Source organism: Gymnoscopelus microlampas (genome assembly GCF_963454915.1).
Source record: "Gymnoscopelus microlampas genome assembly, chromosome: 5".
Lineage (NCBI taxonomy): Eukaryota > Metazoa > Chordata > Actinopteri > Myctophiformes > Myctophidae > Gymnoscopelus > Gymnoscopelus microlampas.
The window spans coordinates 28242029-28258628 of record NC_139942.1 but is presented as its reverse complement, the minus strand read 5'-3'; the positions used below and the strand labels follow the sequence as shown (position 1 = coordinate 28258628).

The 16600-nt window shown below is 40.8% G+C and overlaps 1 protein-coding gene across 2 annotated transcripts in view; it reads left to right on the top strand.

The window, feature by feature from the left end:
* The window catches only part of LOC311045722 (homer protein homolog 3-like), a 29608-nt gene that overhangs the window by 717 nt on the left and 12291 nt on the right, over nucleotides 1-16600 (top strand). Inside the window, exons 2-7 of one of the 2 annotated variants that reach the window (XM_084057738.1) lie at nucleotides 41-89; nucleotides 1255-1358; nucleotides 5800-5956; nucleotides 9374-9505; nucleotides 10704-10808; nucleotides 13428-13558. In XM_084057738.1, the coding sequence (XP_083913864.1) occupies nucleotides 9404-9505; nucleotides 10704-10808; nucleotides 13428-13558 (338 nt within the window). In that variant the 5' untranslated portion in view covers nucleotides 41-89; nucleotides 1255-1358; nucleotides 5800-5956; nucleotides 9374-9403. The remainder of the gene's footprint in view (nucleotides 1-40; nucleotides 90-1254; nucleotides 1359-5799; nucleotides 5957-9373; nucleotides 9506-10703; nucleotides 10809-13427; nucleotides 13559-16600) is intronic. The other variant, XM_084057737.1, reaches the window with a different exon arrangement.

The following is a 16600-nucleotide window of genomic DNA, read 5'->3' as shown; positions in this document are numbered from 1 at the left end:
TGCATGTAGTGTCTCTCTCTCTCTTTATTCTCTTCCATAGACAAGAAGTCTCAATCTCCGTGTAAGATGTTTTCTCACCACAGAGAAAGGTAAGAAACATGCATTTTTAACCATTATCCACCTTGTCTCGTTTGGGAAAAAAATATTTTAACACTTTGCTGTTGCTCTTGTGACCTTGATATGTCAACCTCCCAACAGTCACACATGAGCACAAGCTTACTTTCCCTAGTTGAGATCAGAAACAGCCTATCTTGTGTCTGATCTCAACTAGGGAAAGTAAGCTTTGGCTTTAGAAAAGAGACAAATACAATATTACAGCATAGAACTAATACTTGACAATTTCTGCTGTTAATTTAGTCAGTTTGCAGAACGAGTCTCTTCTCGATTTATATATTTAGCAGAGTACACTCAGGCGGTAATACACGTACTGAAATTTGAACATCTAAATAGTAAATATATACATTATATATATATTTTTTACATTTTCTATACCTGTACAAAATGCAGTTTTGTACATTTATATGGTCATGGCAACTTGAGCCTTTTTAAACTTGATGTAATAGTTAAATTACGGCAGTAATTTTTCCCAGTGTATTAAGGTAACATCTCCCAGAGATGAGAATATTTGATCCATACTTCTCTGTAATGACCCCTGTTTAGGAAGTCTCAGTTGTAATTCAGAAAGAGCAGAGTACCAACAGCTTTACTGTGTGTGTGTGTGTGTGTGTGTGTGTGTGTGTGTGTGTGTGTGTGTGTGTGTGTGTGTGTGTGTGTGTGTGTGTGTGTGTGTGTGTGTGTGTGTGTGTGTGTGTGTGTGTGTGAGCGATAGAGGGAGAGACAGCTCACAACATGGCACAAGGCAGGAAACAACTGGTGATATCTTGTACTTGACTATTTCAGGGAAAACTCTGCCATCTGATAGTATTATTTATCCTAAGGCTAGAGCTCTATTGTAGCTTTTGTTGTTCCTGTTTGTAAAGTTCAAATGAATTAGCAGTGCAGTAGAAAATACTGTAAGTCAGCGGTGAATGGCCACAGACAAAATCTTGTCTGCTACTCGTACTGTAATTGATTGTTGTGTGCTGTCTTTTAACTGTACAAATCAATTATTATACATCCAAGGGTCAAATGAGCCACACTTTATTTGAGAAAAAAAAGTGTGCAAAAATGTTTTTGGAAGGTCAAATCATACTGTTCGAGCATTAGTGTAATGGTAGACTGTAGATATACACTACCAGGCTGTTTCATCCTAAGGTGCTGGCTGGGCTGTCATCTAATCATGATCATCAGGCCTTGTTGTGCTAAGAAACACCCCATTAAGCCCCGGAGGCTGTGCATCCATCTGCTGGGGATGAAGGGTGGGTTACTGAAGATTCTTGAAAGTTCTATCCACTTAACCCTGTATCCTCGCGCGCGCGCGCACACACACACACACACACACACACACACACACACACACACACACACACACACACACACACACACACACACACACACACACACACACACACACACACACACACACTTGCACATACACTTGCACATACACCCTTACACACATTGAACATGTGTATTTGTGGATATATACAGTACACAATCCTCTGTATGTGTCCAATCCTCTTTCAGCCGATCCTCTTGCAGTCCGTCATCTGTCTTTTGACTGTGTGTCACATCCGCCCGCTTTGAGTTTATGCACGCTACCGGCCGGACCATACCGCAGGGGACCGACCGTAGGTTCAATTCCCTGTCTGTCACAAGTGAGGGTGAACCTACACAGGTTCCTCAGGTCTGTGAGTGTGTAGCTTGCTCTCAGGCACTCAGGGAATGTAATGGGAGCTAAAAGAGGCAGATCTAATGTGCCTGGGGCGTCCCGTCGGCTCCTTTGCTGCAAGGTGATCCCAGCAGGATGGAAGGGTGCAACGCTGCTGCCAAATATTCAGTGTAGACGACACGGCAATTCAGACCTCAGGCAAGGTTGAAACATATCCCCTGACCCTGCCTATATAATGGAATAACTTTATGGACTTCCCTTGTTCCTCCCTCATCGGCATGGGTGAATGAAGAAATTGCTCAATACAGGTTGAAATCGTGTCGTTGGTGAATCGGGTGATGCTTCGCTGTGAACCGTATTTGTTTTGAAATGCAACTGCCTGCCACTTACCCCATGGGGCCTTCATCACACATGTGAGGGATGGCTTACAGTTAAAGATGAATGCAACTGTAGTCTTCTCACATTTGGCACAATATGCTCTTACGTTACCTTTAAGGCAAGGAAAGAGAGAGTTCTATTACATGGTCCGCAAAATAACAGCCAAATGTAAAATTCCTACATAACCAGACATTTGTTGTTGTACACTGAATATATCACCTTTACAATCCTTGTAATTGTCATACTGTATCTTTGTACGACTGTCAAATCCTGTTATCATAAAGCCACTGCACAAATCTCAAACTAAATGGGCCAAAGTCAATAGGCGCTAGCTGTCACAGTGCGGTGCCCTCATCCCCTGGCCCAGCCCAGCCCGGCCCTACATCACTGTCTGTGTGTCTAGTGGTCTGCGGAGGCTGGCTTAGCATGAGATCTACTGACAGGAGGTGGGGAGGGGGTTTACTGTGAGACAATGAGGAGAATTACAACACAGGCTTTGTCAGACCTGAGTGGGACAGGCATCCAAATGCCATTGTTCAGTACAATGTATGGAGAGTGGGTCCTTGGAATATCGTGTGTGTGTGTGTGTGTGTGTGTGTGTGTGTGTGTGTGTGTGTGTGTGTGTGTGTGTGTGTGTGTGTGTGTGTGTGTGTGTGTGTGTGTGTGTGTGTGTGTGTGTGTGTGTGTGGGAGGTGATAATGTTTCTCTATATCATAAATAGTGGGAGGATTTCTTCATGTGTCTTCATGGAAGAAGGTACTCCACCATGCAGGATGCATTGCAGGATATCAATACCTGGCCACCTCAGCGCTGCACTGCCTGTTTGTGTCCAATGTTCAGAGGGATATTGCCTGCCCTACAAAGACACAGCATTATTTAACTTGCATCTATTACTGGATTTGTGTGCCACTAAAGAGGTCAGATATAAATATACAGTGATACGGTTCTTTCAGGAACAGCCGCAGCAATGCAAAAGTGCTGCATAGAAATGGGAGTGCCCTGATTCGAACCATTTCCATTTTTGAAGAACATAAATAAACTTGACTCATAATGTTGTAATATAGGGTCAATATTAAGATTGAAAGGGGGGCTGCCATTTTACTCTTTATCTTTATTTGGCTTTTTCGGCAGAAAAATTGTAAGTAGAACACAAACAGCTCAGACGTAACAGTACTGCAACAAAACCTCTTCAACTTATGTCTCTTGTGAATTCCAATCAAAAAAAGATTACAATTAAATAAGCAAACAAAAGATTTGAGGCAGATATTCTGATTGATATGTTCACACCTGCTTAGATAATTGCACAGTGCCCACCTATCTATTTTGCACAGCCTTGTGTCTTGTGCAACCCCTGTTGGTAATAATATTTGCCCTTTGAATGTGACAACATACTGTTGTTTTGTCAGCTCTTATCAGAATGTCAAAGCATTAAAATGTATTTAGAGAGAGAGAGAGAGAGAGAGACTAAACTCACAACATTTAGTAGTCTATTAATTCTCAAACCCATTTTAATTTTGGTGTGTTGGACAGTAGAGTAGTCAGTGACAACATAATATGCTGTTTCAATGATATGCCCAATACTTAAATCATAAAGAACCAAGCTAGTGTGTCCTCAGTTTTATTGCCAATGCCATGATCTGTGACTTCCTCTATGCTTTTATCTGTTTTCTTGGTAATTTTGTAATTTTCCTCAGCGGACATTTGCATTTGAAGTGGGGAATACAATACTGTACACACTACAGTACAGTACATAAACACAAATCCAACTAAGGAGGTGCAAGGGAAAGAGAGAAATAGAGAGAGAGAGAGAGAGGGAGAGAGAGAACATACGAGAGGGTGGAACTTGCACTACTGTGGTCAAAACATTTCTAGAACACCAGTGACATTGTTGCTTTGAAATATTTACCTCGTAACTAGGATACGTTGCAGCAAACACTGGCAGCAGCAGAGCGAGGGTGAATGGCATTTGGAAGAGGGTTTAGAGCATTTTAGTCAACTGTGATGATGAGCATACACTTCAGCCAAGCATGGCTCTCCGTGGGTGAGAAATGCCAGCGGCAATTCCAACATCTGTGGATCAATGGCCTTCAGACAAAGTCAAAGAAAGAGGTGGACGATGGTAGGGGGGGAACAATTTCCCATATAATCACGATTTGAAGGAAATGACATGTTTATGGCTTTATAGAGAAGGTACGGACTTTCAAGCAACCATTGAAAAAATCATCACAAACTTAAATAAGTAACCTAAAACACACACCTTTAACCCTAGTGTCCCTATTCTGGGCATGTCATAATAGGCAAACAATTTGCGAACATTAGCTGATAATTGTCACGGTCCGCTCCGCGGGCCGTGGACTCATTGCCCTTATATGGTCGTGGACACTTTAGGCCTGTTCTTTAGGCCTGTCACGGTCCGCTCCTCGGGCCGCGGACTCTGACTTTATTATTTAGACCTTCCTGCCCTTATAAGCAAGGTCTTGGACTTATTAGGCCTTTGTTCTGTTCTGTACCTAGTCTGGTTATTCTGTTGTTGTTGCCCTGCGTTTGTTCTGTACCTTATTTTGTAGTCTTGTTTCCTGTTCTGCCTAGTTACTGTTACCTGTCTTGTCTCACCTCCCTGTTGATTAGTCATGTTCTCCTCCTGTGTACTCTCTGTCCCTCAGCCTATCCCAGTGTTGATTGTCTGTTGAGTTCACCTGTGTCTTATTATTTCCCTGTCTATTTAATCCCTGTGTTTGCACCTGTCGTTGCTTGTTCATTGTATTATGTTGCGTGGTGTTACATCGTGAGTTCAGTCCCTTGCCTATATTAATACCTTTTGAGTTAATAAACCTGTTAAACCGACCAGTTCTGCCTCTGTCTCTCCTGCACTTGGGTCCTACAATCCTGCCCTGACTTAAACCATGACAATAATAGCTGATCTACAAGCTCACGATATGTCACAAGGGACACATGACACAAGTTTGTAGATCAACCACAAACCTTTCGGAGAAGCGATTTGGTGTAGAGGGAAAAAGGGAGGGTACCAAGTATAGACCCGTTAGGGGTCCCAGGACAACGAACTATAAAGGGTTTAAGTGGTTAATGTTTTATATGGAACGTTGCTGAAGGGTTTGCACATGGGGCTTTTCCCCATAAACCAATGGTCAATGGCTGGCTAAGCGATAGGATTTCAAGACTGAAGATATGACCTCAAAAAGTTAAGGGGGAGTTGCCACTGCCACTGTCGCAAAATTGCTTGCTCAGGGTGGGACAATGGCGGGTCTCTGCTCTACATGTAAAGTGTCTTGAGACAACTTGTTGTGATTTGACACTTAAATAAAATCGAATTGAATTGAAATCAATATGATTATTTCAAACTTTTGCCTCAAGTACGATTAATGATTTTTTTGCACGCCACCGTTGTACAACAAATCAGCCTAATCAATGTAGTCGATTATAAAAAAAAAGTGTATTAGAATGTTTTTGATTATTTACAAATTATCACAAAAACCCTGCCTCAATTAATCAATGAACCTATATGAGCAAGATTAAGTCGTTAGCGGCTATACATTTCGGTTTTGATATAATTGGTTAATTGCCCAGGCAGCCCTAGGTCAAATGCTGCTGAGGTGTATTGTTCCCTCATTGCCTGTATGTTCCTCCTCCAGGGAGCAGCCGATCTTCAGCGTCCGGGCCCACGTGTTCCAGATCGACCCCGCCACCAAGAGAAACTGGATCCCCGCCAGCAAGCATGCTGTCACCGTCTCCTTTTTCTATGACGCCAACCGCAATGTCTACCGCATCATCAGCGTGGGCGGGACCAAGGTGAGATCATGGAGGATGAAGAGAGTGATGGTGTTTGATGAGCATGGTGGTTAAGTAGATGTAACATAAATAGTGTTATACCTTGATATCATACTGCCAATGCCAAGTTATGTGCTATCTTGCTGGAAATGTTGGTGATTTTATGGGGTTTGTTTTTATTATCAAAGATAATGAACCATACCAGATTCATTATCTGTGAGTAATAAAAACAAACTCCATAAGATCGTCAACCCGGGTTCTTAAAAAATGTAAAGCTATTGCATGCTATCAGGACGACAGCATTCTCTACTGAGGTTACAAACTCTGGCTCAGAGATCATTTGTCCCCTCAAGTATACCACTTCTGAACTAACATCTCAGTTCTGTGCGTAAATCCTGTCTTTGCTCATCCATCACAACCTTCCTAGTACTTTGTGTGAAGGATGTTTATTGTGGTAGCTAACTTGTTACTTAAGTGTATTGCTGTATTGTTTGTGTTTTGTGTCCTTCTGGCTGGCGCAAAATGAATTTATGCTACGGACTAGTAAAGAATCTATTAGTTATCTATCTAGAAAGCGGGTGAACGTAGAAACTGCATCGTTCTATGACAAAGGTGGCTCTTGTCCACTGTTCCTCCATTCGGTCGAGTTTTTGGAATAGAAATGCGTGCCTTATATGTGTGATAATAGTACAGTATAAATAGTGTGGCCTCTTGATTAGAGAGATCAAGAGTGTTCACAACTCAAAACAAATGACATAAGAAAAAGGAATTCTGTTTTAGGATGTCTGTTTTTTATGGCTTTTTGGTATTTAGCTCCTTATTTGGTTTTTTGAAGGCCGACAGCACTTTTCCTTCGAAGGCAAAGGCAAAACAGAAAACAGTATAGCTACACACAACTATGCTCCTTCCACTAACTACACTCCAAATTAATAAATACATACACAGTAAAATCTGCGGCATTGCTTTATCCATTTGTAACTCTGACAGGGTACAAATGAACCCGTAAAGGTCAATGTGGTGACATTTTGTACCATCTCAGAGTTAAATGAATACTGGATTTTACTGTATAGCTATTGTGGGGGAATGGAGATGCATTGCATTCAGGGTGGATGATAAATGTTTTGGCTCACCAACCACAGTGGCTGGCAGATTGCCAAATTGTACCAGCCCTCCAAAAAATTACTAAACACTTTATTTTTACATTTGTACACAGTTAAATGAAGACAGATTGTTCTGTGTACAATGAACAAAATACAGTGGCTGTGAAGGAGAGACCTCACTGGAGTCCGGATTTAGATTACAGGGAGACAACAAGCGAAGGGGGACATGCATATGAGGTGGTCTTAACCCATCTGGACTGACCCACATTCCTGTCTCCCACAATGCAGTGCGGGGTGGCAGTTGGTTGGTTAGCAGCCCAATCCCCCCAGAACTGGTGTCTGGCTTGGCGTTAATCTCCACTGATGTTGTCACCCGTCCCCACATGTTGTGTCAAACGCGTCACCATGCAAAAATAAAATCCTCATTGTCCATTTCACTACGTTTGCACACTCTGAACTGGATAAACTAACACTGGATTTTACTGTAGTATAGGGTCCTGTAACAATTTGATGGAGGGAAGGGAAGGAGGCACAAACCTTCCTCATAAGCAGCCGTTGCCCTCCAATTCTGGAATTTTAAATCAATTCCATTATCGTTATGCCTGAGATGACGTAAAAAGGTTATAAATAGGACAGACTCTTAATGTGCCTTGTGTGATGTAGGGAATGAGGTGCCATCAGCCACCTTTCTAAGGATTTTCCTAACTTTTGCAGCTGGCTGCTTTCTTCCTGGGAGAAATCAGTTGTGTTTTAACCTCTATCTTTCTCTTTCTGTGTAAAATAAAGAGCATGTGATGTGATAACATTTGGACTATTTTGAAAATAAATCGTATAGTTCTGATGGGAGGAGATTGCGTGTGGAAAACAAATACTCTATATCTTCTGTGAATTTCTCGGTGTAATGTTTGTCGTGAAATTATTACGTCTTAACGCGCTGTTTTGCGTCATCGACGTCATACGCCTCAAATATACATTCTGTAAGTCCGGCATACATTCCTTAATCCGTAAGCACACAGAACTTTAGGTATTTTTTCTTGTGTAGATGTTTTTTACCCTGTTCTTCCCTTGTTCCTACAGTATGAAGCAGGTTATGTCACTATTGGCAAGGCTGCAGTATTTACTCAATACAAGTACGGTGTTCAAATGATGAATCACAACATCCATAGGAATTATAAAGGAGTATAAAAGAGAATCAATGCTGTATAAGAGAGGATAATTGACACCAGAATTTCAGAATCAACTTTATTGTTACATCAAACAATTACAGTTGTAAAATAATGGGTAAAATTGTTTTTCATACAAGCTCCCCACATTTGCAGTTTCAAAGTTTCAGAGTTAGAATAGAGAAAGAAAGAATGGACAGGAAAAGAAACAAGTCAAATAACAGGAAGGTATTTGTCACTTACTCATACAGGAACAAGCAGCAACTGACCAATATACATACGGTGCATGGTTAAAGATCCATTGTTTCAGTCAGTCAGATGATGCTTAATGTGGATCCTTTCTGTGTTTTGAATCTAAATGTAAAACCAGTCGATACACACATCTTATCTAGAGCAGTCGTTCTCAATGTGGGGACCAGGGGTCCTTGAGGGGGTGCCATGGGGTCCCCAGCTAAACTATTGATTGTTAGGAACCAGGATTGTAACTCAAGTGTACATTTGTACACTCTCAGAGTTATGTGTCCACTCTAAGGTCCTAAGGTCCACTCTTAGGAGCCCTGTGGCCGGCCACTGTGGCCAGAATAGCTCTATATCCATGATTTTATCATTAATCCAGATTATGTGGTAGCACACTAGCATTGCTTCACTTGCTAACATCTATGCTAAAGCTATACAAGCACACATACCTGAGATATACAACGTTTTTGAAGGCCTGCAGGCGATCTTCCGACATCTCATGACATCATTGCTGTTATTATCCTGTTCAGTGAAATTTGCAATTTTAACTTCACAGCACTCTGTCCGCCATATCGAAATCTGTGACCGCTCCTCCAGGGCATGGGAAGCGATAGCGGCAATGGGAAAACAAGTCTGTCCTCAAACCATTTGAACCAATCATCTAAAAGTCACGTTAAACTCCCATATTTAGACGAAACACATTTCCACAGGCAGATATTGGACATGGGATGTTATCCCAGTCAAAAAAGTATTTAATGGGGGTCTGTGGCCTATACGCATATGATATATATAAAAAGGTCCACGTGCTAACGCACAGAGCAAATGTGTTGCCACAGGCATAGATTGTTCTTGATGTGTCTGCTGCCTGCGTCTTTCTTATCAGCCTCTGTAAACTGCACACAAACGGTTGACTACTCTGTTCATCTCTGCACCTGCAGGCGATCATCAACTGTAGCCTTACACCCAGTATGACCTTCACCAAGACGTCCCAGAAGTTCGGCCAGTGGGCGGACAGCAGGGCCAACACGGTCTACGGCCTGGGCTTCGCTACAGAGCAGCAGCTGCATCAGGTGAATTAAGCTGTCATCCATAGACTGTAGAAGCTGCAATCCGGGATTTTCTTTTTTAAGACCACATGAACCCTAGCATCCCTATTCTGGAAATTTCATAACAGGGGAGCATTTGGCAAAAACAAGTGAACATTCATTGAAAATAGCAGATGTAAGGGGGACCAAGCATAGACCCCTGGGGGACTCTGGTCAACAGGGATACTGTAAGTGAATAAAATGCTATTTTAACCATTACAATTATAATAATAATAATAATAATAATAATAATAATAATAATAATAATAATAAACTTTATTTGTATACTACTTTTTAAGAACAGAGTCACAAAGTGCTTGACAGAAGAATCTACAATATAAAGATAAAAACAATACATCACAATAGAGCGTCGCAGTTCCCGCCCACTTCCTGGTGCCGGAAGTAAATACTCAATGCATTTTTCCCATTGACTTTTATAAAAATATTTATATAAATTAATTTAAGCCTAGAATCAAGCTATCCAGGATAGCGGTGAATCATGACCATAAAACGTTTGATTCTGTGAAAAAACTTTTTTGAAAACGGCAAAACAAAGGGTATTTATTAAATATAGTATATCATATAATTAAATATAAAATTTTTAAAAATCACAGAAAAAAAGGTTTTATGGTCATGATTCACCGCTATCCTGGATAGCTTGATTCTAGGCTTAAATTGATTGATATAAATATTTTTGGAAAAGTCAATGGGAAAAATGCATCGAGTATTTACTTCCGGCACCAGGAAGTGGCGGAACTGCGATGCTCTAACAAGAAATAATGACAAAATTAAGAGTGCTGGGGGTTGAAAGCAGCTTTATAAAGGTGAGTTTTCAGAAGGGATTTAAAACAGTAGGGGGGGGGGGGTGTGACACATTTCATGTTTTCACTTAAATGTATCATGTGAATATAAAGTTGACAAAAGATTATTTCCCATACCTCTACACAGTAAAATCCTCAGTGTTAATTCAACTCTGAGGACCATTATGGGTCCATTAGGTTCCATTTGTTTCATACACACTGAAAAGTTGCAAATGGGTACGGTACAAATACTCCCGGATTGCAGGTTTGAACTTGCAGCTTCAGTCAGAGTCCAGGTGAAGTCATGTGATTTGAGTTCAGCGTTGTCATATCCTGCTGTGTACCTTGGACTAAATCAGAAATATTCTCTTGACCTTTTAAAGTTTTCCGAGAAGTTTAAGGAGGTGAAAGATGCAGCTCGTCTGGCACGAGAGAAGTCACAGGATAAGGAGTTGGCCAGCCAAGCCCTCACCATCGCTGCTCCTCAAGTGAGTTCAGTCTTCTCAAAAGCGTGCGCTGAATGTTACATGAATTGCACAGTGTAGGTAGTAAAGTAAGCCTTGCTGAGCCATGTGGCCCACAGGGCAGGAGCCTATCTCCTGTTTCTGTAGTGTGAGGCGGCTTGACAAGTACACCACCTGGACCACCATGGCGCTAGTATGTCAGAGGGAGTGTAGGTAGTACACCACAGAAAAAACAAAGATTCTATGAACATTAACAATATGAATTAACCCTAGCGTCCCTATTCATGGGCGAAAATAGGCATTCGCCAAAACTAGAATTTAACTGTCTAATGTTGATTTCTCATTGCCTACTGGCTATTGGCCTATAGACTGGTAGAATTAAAGGATAGTATCTAAGACATGTGCTCATCATTTTTCAAGAAATAATAAATTCAGCATCAGGAAAAAAAACTACTAATCAACTATAAGACCAAACTGACCGATTAATCGATTATTTTACTATAAGGGGACAGCCTTATTATTAAGAATTACACTTACAATTCAAATACTTTTCTGGTCTAAATGCTGAGAACAGATTTCTCTTTCCTGGTATCTTGCAGAATGGGGGATTGCTATGCAAGTCACTTCCTCTCATAGTATTTACATCCTTTAGGAAGACTACATGTGTTCAGGAAATGGCATTGTTACATGCAGGAAGAAGTCAGCTTAGGCATTAGGCATACAATGGGGACAGCTGAACAAAAGGAAGTCTAACCGCTGTGATTGCAATTAATAGTTTTGTCTGAAAGAGTCTGACAGCAGACATCTGGTCTTGCTTTTTCGACATCCTACGTTCGGCATGCTACGTTTCTACTTTGCTCTTTAGATATACTGTACACGGTAAAATCCAATTTGTAACTCTGAGAGTTACAAATTTGTACAATCTCAAAGTTAAATGAACACTGTGTAGTTGTTGTAGGAGAATGGTGAGGCTGGATGATTATGTTATTGGCCCACCAGCCACAGTAGCTGGAAGATGGCCAAATTTGACCAGCCACCTCAAATCTATACTAGACACTTTATTTTTCACAAACATCACAGTGCAAAGAAAAAGAGATACTGTACAAAATACTCATGCACGTGTAGTACTGTATCTCTGATACATTGTTTTGATTATATTTATTATTAATCTATAACCTACTTTTGTGATGAAATTCTGTGAGTGCTGAGATTGCATTTCTTACCATGAAAGGTATTCTCTTAGTTTCAGTTTAAGGAGTGACCCTGTATCTATGACTATTGATTGTTATTGTTTCTATTTAGCAATACAGATATTTGAGTTATGAACCCTCTTAAGAGTTGCAAGCCTCTGTGGCTGCTAAATTGCTAACCCCCATAGATTGAATGACATTTTATCTCTAATCTGAACCTAGCTATTCAACCAGGACAGGTGCCCAGGTCAAGTTGGATAAATGTAGTATGCAGTCATGTCAATACTTAAATTGGCTGAGGATCAGTGATTTGACAGGCTGTTCTGAAGCCTGTCAAATCGCAGTCAAAAATCAAAACAAAGGTGAAGAAAGAGTATGGAGAAAGAGGAAACGGAGAGAGTGAGCTGGGTCACTCGTCTCCACGGGAAGAGAAAGAGATGAAAAGTAGGGCGATGATAAAATTATCCTGGGCTGTCCAGCAGTGCAGAGCACTCCTGCATCGGCGTTCACTAACCACGGGGCAGAGAGGTCTCCGACCGGACCGATGCAATGATGAAAACGTGGTCAGCTGAGTACTTGGCCTCCTTCACGATCAATAGACAACAATTATCCATCAGTCACATCTGCCTGAGCCGTGACAAGCTTGTCCATTTCTTTTGAATTCTATTGATTTCAAGTGGTTTGTCTCAAATTTCAGCGATCAATAAAGTGATTTATTGAACACTGAAAATCCCAATTCCCCGAATGAAGGTGAACTGCATCAATTAAATGTATGTTATGACTGCTCAGTAGCTCTGTGCTTGAACTAGTACATAGTACTGCAGAGCTAAACATGTCATGACTTTTACCATTTCTTTAAGTGTGCAATGTATCTTGCGTGCTTGAATTACACTGAGAGATGTCTTTCTATCTTTTTCTGCTACTGATCGGTTACTGCTGTAGTTCTCACAGGTGGGTCTTTCATATTCATTTATTTATTTTTACTTTTGACAGACACTGTTTGACAATTATTTGGTGACTAGAAGTTAATATCAGTGGTGTTATACTGCTGTATAACTCCATGTCTCTGTACTATTATTCCTGAGACCTTCAAGGTATGTATTTATTACTGTGATGATGGGCAAATAGCACAGGGCTGTACTATATATATATATATATATATATATATATATATATATATATAAAATCTGCTTTATGTATAAAGTCCCTCTTTTTACTGTATGCTTTTTGAATTACTGCAGTTTTGCATCCTCCCCCAAAAAAGTTTAGTTTTCCTTTATTTTACTGCCAACAAAAGTTACAAGAAATTATCTGGAGACTAGTCTGCAGAAGTGTCTGCAATAGTAAGGCGAAATAAATGCAGAAGTAGAGGATGAGTGCTACAATGGCTATCACATTATCTTATCTACTGCAGGTATGTTTATTAATGTTTGTGTACTGGTGCATGTCTCAGGACCTCGGAGATGAACTCCAGTCTCCACAGATGTGTTCGAATGGGCCTGAAGACAAGATGTTCCGAAGCCAGAGTGCAGATATCACCCTCTCTGCTGAGAAGGAACGCATTAAAAAAATGCTCTCTGAAGGGTAACCTATTTAAACACACGCACAAACAAACATACGCATGCAAGCATGCACACACGCAAAATGTAATCAATACAAATATAGTAATAAAGAAGTAGAAGTAGCAATAATAAATGGATTATGAAAAAGTCTTTCTCTGTACAGTAAGTTCCAAGAAGAGATTTAAAAGATAATAGTGACTTAGTTGCCGGAAATTCAGGAAAGAGTTGCACAGCTGAGGAGTCCTGACAGCAAGAGCCTGGTCACCCTGGTTTTGAGCTGGGAACAGACAGGCAAGGCAAGTTTGTTTGCATAGCACATTTCAACAAGGCAATTCAAAGTTCTTTACACAAAACATTAAGGGTATTAAGACATTATAAAATGACATTTGAATGCCCCCAAAAATATTATTAAAGAGTTAGGAGAATATAAAATGAGGATAAGCTCAAATAAAACTAAAATAAGAGAATAGAATTACAGAGCAGCACAATAATTGAATCAAAAACCTCAGTAAAAGCCAGCAGCAAACTGTAAAGTCTTAAGCTTTGATCTGGGAGTTTATTCCAGATAGCATATGGTGCATAAAAACTAAACGCTGCTTCTCCAGGTTTAGCTTTGATTGTGGGGACAGAAAGCTGACTTGTCCCAGATGACCAGAGAGGTCTGGATGGTTAATAATGTAACTCAGATCATAAATGTATTTTGGCCCTAAACCTTTCAATGCTTTATCAACCAACAGTATTATTTTGAAATAAATTATTTGACAGACAAGAAGCCATTCTGAGAACTGGAGTGACATGATCCACTTTCTTGGTATTAGTAAGGACTCGAGCAGACTGGTTCTCAAACTTTTTAATTTCAATTTCAAGTTTGATTATATATTAGGCCACGGACCCCCATAACTCTGAGAGTGTATAAATGCATTTGTTCACTCTTGGAGTTACAGGCCTGTAAGGATCCATTTGGTTCCTAACTATCAATGATTTAGCTGGGGACCCCCTGGAACCCCCTCATGGACCCCTGGGGGTCACTGGACCCCACTTTGAGAACCAGTGCTGTAAAGACGCTGTTAAAGTAGTTGAGTCTACTGAAGATTAATGCTTGGACAAGTGTTTCCAAATACTGCTGAGACATAAGACCATTAATCCTTGATATATTCCTAAAGGTGATAGTAGTAGGCTGACTTTGTAATTGTCTTAATGCGGCTGTCGAAATTTAGGTCTGGGTCAATGACTACACCAAGATTTCTGGCTTGGGTTGAGGTTTTTATTAACATCACCGATTGAAGCCGAGCACTGAATTTTAATCATTCTTCCTTGGCTCCAAAACCAATTACTTCAGTTTTGTCTTTGTCTAATTGAAGAAAATTATGGCACATTCAATCATTGATTAGTTCAATGCGTTTACTCAGTACTTGTAGTGGATCATAGTCCCTCCCCCTGGTGATATAAAGCACCGAAGTCCTGACATCACTGCCGCTATAGGGCGCTATCCCCCTGGGTCCCGGCGTTATTTTTAGCGGCGCTAGCCGGACCGGCGCTAGCCGGATCCTGCTCTATACCTGACTTTGTCCGCGTTCACCGTCAACGTTCTGATTGGTCAGACCCGTCAACGCTCTGATTGGTCAGACCCGTCAACGCTCTGATTGGTCAGACCCGTCAACGCTCTGATTGGTCAGACCCGTCAACGCTCTGATTGGTCAGACCCGTCAACAAAGTGATTGGTCAACCCGTCAACGCTCTGATTGGTCAGACCCGTCAACGCTCTGATTGGTCAGACCCATCAACGCTCTGATTGGTCAGACCCGTCGACGCTCTGATTGGTCAGACCCGTCAACAAAGTGATTGGTCAAGCTTCACGTGACACATGGCTATAAACACATTATAAACACATATCGATGACATAATGTATTCAAAGGCGCCGCTACCTTCACACAGGGTGTGATTTTTTGTGTTGCAATTCGCATAGGGGAATCTTAGATTGCCTCACATAAGAACTGTGTTTGAAAAATAAACACACCACCCCAACGATTGTACTCATATGGATATGAAGCATCGACTGAAGGTGGAAATGTACAAATGTACCCAAAGAGTAACACAATAAATGCTAGAAACGAGTCAAAAGACCCAAAGACCACATTTCCCATGATGAACGAGGAGCGGCTGCTGCAGGGACAGTGATTTCAGACCCGGAAGTGTAGTTTTTAAGACTTTTAAGGCAGAATTAATTACATTTTCTCCATAAACATGCTGTATCAAATCCCCATAAAGATTCCTATATGGGGATTTCAACACAAAAAAATAACAGCTGTTAGCGCCCTCTAGCGGCAGTGACGTCAGACGTCGGTGCTCTATTATGGTAATTATGGTAACATATATTGTTGTATTTCATCATCTGAGCCAGTGCAGGAGTATGTCGATGTTTAACAGAGTAGGACTCTGAATGAAGCCTTGGAGAGCTCAGCATTTCATTTTTTGCTCCTCAGATGTGTATTGTAATTATATAGACACAAAGTAGTACCTGACCTTTAAGACTGAAATTCTGCCACCGTCTGTGTTGGAGTGGATGTCATTGAAGACCTTTAGAGCAGTTTCAATGCTGCTCTTGATTACTAACATATTATCAGGCAGACACCTTGTACAACTTTCACACACTTGCGTGACACACTTTGTGTGTGTCACGCAAAAGCAGCGAAAATAGCTGGTCTTCGACTTCACAACGCTTCGCATCTCAATGTGTTGTGAATTGTAGATCTCCTTATTTTTCAGGCACAAGACAACCTTCACTGCCAATAATAATAAAGTTGTCTGAACTTTGAAAATGGATGATGATCGATATAAATTCATGTTGTGTAGATTTATCAAAATAGGACTAAATTAATTAATTAATTTGTTGAATAGGACTAATTACTTTAAACCCTCCACCATTGTCCACCTTCTTCTTGTCGTGTCCACATCGTTGCTCCTCCAAGCAAGCAAGAGTCAAAGCAGGTATGATAAACACTGAGACCTATTCTTCACTTCTGATACTCTGGTGTTATTGACTTCATGAGGCTTTTAACAGGAC